This window comes from Centruroides sculpturatus, unplaced genomic scaffold (genome assembly GCF_000671375.1).
Source record: "Centruroides sculpturatus isolate CEXI.00-Female unplaced genomic scaffold, Cexi_2.0 scaffold102, whole genome shotgun sequence".
Classification (NCBI taxonomy): Eukaryota; Metazoa; Arthropoda; class Arachnida; order Scorpiones; family Buthidae; genus Centruroides; species Centruroides sculpturatus.
Window position 1 is genome coordinate 865583 of NW_019384295.1, and position 4658 is coordinate 870240.

At 26.5% G+C, this 4658-nt stretch overlaps 1 protein-coding gene across 1 annotated transcript in view; it reads right to left on the minus strand.

The window, feature by feature from the left end:
- Window positions 1-2122: 2122 nt before the first annotated feature.
- LOC111620970 (neurotrimin-like) overlaps window positions 2123-4658 on the minus strand; it is a 109991-nt gene continuing 107455 nt past the window's right edge. The window contains exon 5 of the mRNA XM_023363030.1: window positions 2123-2695. Coding sequence (XP_023218798.1) covers window positions 2565-2695 — 131 coding nt within the window. The 3' untranslated portion in view covers window positions 2123-2564. The remainder of the gene's footprint in view (window positions 2696-4658) is intronic.

Sequence of the window (4658 nt, forward strand, 5' to 3'; positions counted from 1 at the left end):
CATATACACAGAATAAAGAAGCTCTTCCACAGATCGATGCGGAGAAATTCGTTTTACTGCAAATTTTCTAAACTACAGTACTTGTTCCTCTGCTTAACCTAATTGATTCAGGTAAGGAACTCGTTTAAAGTTCTTACAACCTGCAAAATGTTTTCCTTTTTTGTTTTTTTAATAATAATGTCAGTAAGATTAAATAGGTATGTATGGAAAATTTCATGTTTTCAGATTTAATATGTTAAAAATCGTGTTGATATTTTTATATATTCTATTGAATATTGTTCTCAATTTAAATATTAATTTGTTTTTTGTAAATTTTAATATTTTGTTTGTTTTAAAATTGTTCATTTTATATTTTGTTTCGAGTGATATGCGTGTTAAATATTCTTTTAAATATTGTAAAAATTGCGATTAAAATTAATTACATTGATAATTAACACTTTTTAAACTTAAGAGATAATTCGATTTAAATGTTTTAATTCTATTAAATTTATATTTTCACCTTGATTAATTCTACTGAAGGATTAAATCTAATTCTTTAATGTCACACTTGTAAATCGTTATTCGTGGAAATATTCCTTCATAAAAATGTATTAATTTTATACTAAATCGATTTATTCATCAATATAAAATAAATCGCATCAATAATAGTTTAAATAACGTTATTTTTGATCAATTCTATTGATCTTGATTGAAACTGAACACGATCATCTGTTGAAATAGATTATAATTATTTACTGAAACTGATTGTAATTAATAAGTGAAATTAATTGTAATTAAATAGTGAAATTGATCGTAATTATACAGTGAAACATTCTATTTTGAAGTGAAATTGACCGCAATTATCCGGTGAAAGGAATTGCAATTATTTAATAAAACTGATCATAATTACTGATTGGTAATCGTTACTTTATAGTAATTATATAATAAAACTATTCATAATTATTCACTGGAATCTATTACAATTATCTTATGAAAATGAATGCAATTTACCTAGAGAAACAATCGTTATCTGGCATATCTCATGTTATAAAATTACAAATAATTATCATAATTATCAGCTTATATTTACCACGGATATAACGGACTTAATTCAAATTTATGTCGATAAACATAGGTACATTTAAAAAGTATTATTATATTTAACAAAGAGTCAAAAATATACGTATAAATATTTATTTTATGACTTTCTCATTCATTTTTATTGAAATATGTAGCTATTTAGACGGTGTAAATATTTAGACAGTTATGAAATTCTGACAGTAGGAAGAAGTAAGATGCGATAATTTTCGGTCAAGCAGCCATGACAGTATAGGTATAGTACAGAGAACCCATTGTATATCTGACGAATACGTTTTATGCTAGAAGGTATTTTTTCGGGAAGGGAGGCTTTTCTTCTCAAAATCATTCCCACTATGCGGGGCACGTATGCTATTTCTTATCCGCTATAAAATCGTAAACTTGGTGCTCTGCAATCTTCTCCTTCAGCTTTTACGACGTCGCTAGCTTTTCAGTACTGTAAGATCTCTCGACTACGAATGAGCTTTCCTCAACCTCTACGTTCCCTTGTTACATTTATTCTTAGTTTTTATTTTTTTTGTTATGTTATTATACCCAATAAGAATGACGTTAGATAATCCCCACAAGTATAAGATAGTAAATTGGAAGACGAGTTATGCTTAATTGGAATGTGGGGGAAATGGGTAGATCTGGTAGTGTACTGTACATACATACAACAGAACAATTTCCTTTTGATTGATTAAAGATAAATTTTTTTTCCTGTTACTAAACTTCATCAACAAAAATATTAATTTTATATTATTATTACTCCAAAAGTTGATGAATAATTTATTAAAACTTTATATGCATAATTATGCTGATGGATCTCGATGACATTTTTATGATTAATAAATGCTAAATAATTCATACCCCGTTACAGTAATAACTTATATGAGAGACTTTTCTTAAAGATGAATTCAGTGCTTAATTTTTAATTTAAGAATATGTAATGGAGGCATCATCTAAAATTGTTAATTTAGCATAAAATGAGAAGACAAAACTTTGTAAATTAATTTAATTGCATTTAAGTATAATTTCTTAAATACAGTTCTTTTTTTTTCTCAGTTTTTTTTCTCTTCGTTTGTACATAAGAAACATTATAATACATCCGTTTTTTCTATACAAGATTTTAGTATTTTTTCTCTTATATATATATAGATATTTATATATATTTATATATATATATTATTAAATTGTTATCGAATAAACGTATCCAATAGAAAACATAATTATCTTTCTTGTACACGATCCCGATACGTTACGCGAGAATGTATCTAAATCCGTTAACAACAGACAACGATAAACGATAGAAGCTATACAGGCTTCGATCAGCAACGTCCATTTCTATATGTTCTTCACAAATTGGGCGGAGTGGAAACTCGCCGCCTGCGGAACAACGCAACGACATTCCCTGTAATGGTTGCTTCTCTGTCCCATCGCGACCTATCATGTCCTGGACAGACCAACTGTGGACGTTGTCCCCTTTTGCTTCATGTCACTTCATCACGTCATCTCGATACTATAGATACTGCTGCAATTGCCAGAAGCTGGATTATCATTGTCGATCCACTGATCTTCCAAGATGAACTGGATGAATGACTAGGATTACCGTCGTGCTGCATGGCTGCTGATTTTTCTCCTGTTACACCAAAGTTATATAGATTTATACGTTAAGAATAGCAGATATAAATAAATATATATACATTTTTTCATTGTTTTTTCTTTTCTTTTCAATGAAAGATAGAAGATAAGTAAAGACTCACCATTTAATACGTGTACCGTGATACTAGTTGCTTCANAATTAAATTAATAAACTAATTAATTTTAATTTATTATCCCAGATTACCTAGAATCATCGTAATAATAATTAACAGTTTTCATACCAAGACTCAGAGCATTTATTCATTTATAAATAAGTGTGATCGTAATGATCGAAGGCATAAAATGCATTTAATAAACTGAATAAAACTAGTTTTAAAGTATAAACATATCTAAAAAGCTATAAAATATATTAATAATAATGTTAAAGGTCATATTATTATTATATATGATTAATAATTAGGATGAGGTAGGCTCAACCGAATCTGATCCCTTTAGTTACACTTTCATTTCAATTTAAGAACTTTCTACTTATCAAGATTTGAGAGAATTATGCTATTAACTAAGAATTAAACATGTAATATTTTCTTGTAAGGTAAATTTTTATCTTAAGTTACGCATGAGTGAAAAACCAACGAAAGAACTAAGATTTTTGAAGTAGGACTTAAGTACCACTTTATCGTTTGAACTGTGTAACACAACGAATAAAAATCTTACTGTTGTTTCTGGCATTTTTGGATTACATGGTAAAAATGAGAGCAAATTTATCATTGGTGTCAATAGAGAACGTCATGAATAGCCGATGTAAGAAGGAACTATGTTTGTCACGTGGCCAGAAATGGTCATGCTTCGAAACTCATGACTAACCGACCATAAAATAAGGCTCCGTATCCAGATGTCACACTAAAGTTTTTACGCTAAACTTCCTGTGGTACACTCATCTCTCTTTACCATTAGATTTATATTATAAATGGAAATGTATAAAGTACACATAAAAAATAAATTATTTCTATAATGTAAGGATTCAATTATTAAATCACAATTAATGACTAATCAGACTATAAAATTTTTTTATAATATTAATTACGTCGACCTTCAAGCTCAATTTTAATTGTAATTAAAATTAAAATTGATCAGTTACATTTTAATTATAATTAAAGAGAAAAATTACAATTGAAACTGATTGTTTTTAATGAAAATTACAATTAAGAATGGCCTTGAAAATCAAATATTTATTTTAGATAATATTAAGCTGATAATAATTGATAGAATAATCGAGTTTTGTATAATAGTAAATAAGTAAATTGTATTTTAAAATTGGCGATTTACTAAATAATTCAAGCAACAAATTGTTTATAGAATATTCACAGTAATAAAATAAAATAATTGAATATAATGAATGAATGTTTTGAACATTTATGTTGTAATGGAACGGAAAATTTTGGGGAAAATTACAATTTTCAGTAAATAATAACTTCATAAATTTTCACGTTTTCTTCCTTTACTGTCATATTGAGGTTGTTTAAAAACGAATTTTTTATTTTAGAAAATATTTATAGAATTATTATTTAAAATAAAAATTTGTTATAAATCAAAATAATATGCCATTAAAGCCATTTAAAAACCGACTAAAATACCTATAAAGATAAGTTTACCATTCAATTTTTAATAAACACAACGAAATATGTATGAATATAAATATTATCAATTGTATGGATGAAAATTACTACTTTAAAAATTAAATTAATAAACTAATTAATTTTAATTTATTATCCCAGATTACCTAGAATCATCGTAATAATAATTAACAGTTTTCATACCAAGACTCAGAGCATTTATTCATTTATAAATAAGTGTGATCGTAATGATCGAAGGCATAAAATGCATTTAATAAACTGAATAAAACTAGTTTTAAAGTATAAACATATCTAAAAAGCTATAAAATATATTAATAATAATGTTAAAGGTCATATTATTATTATATATGAAATGGGAGTATCAGA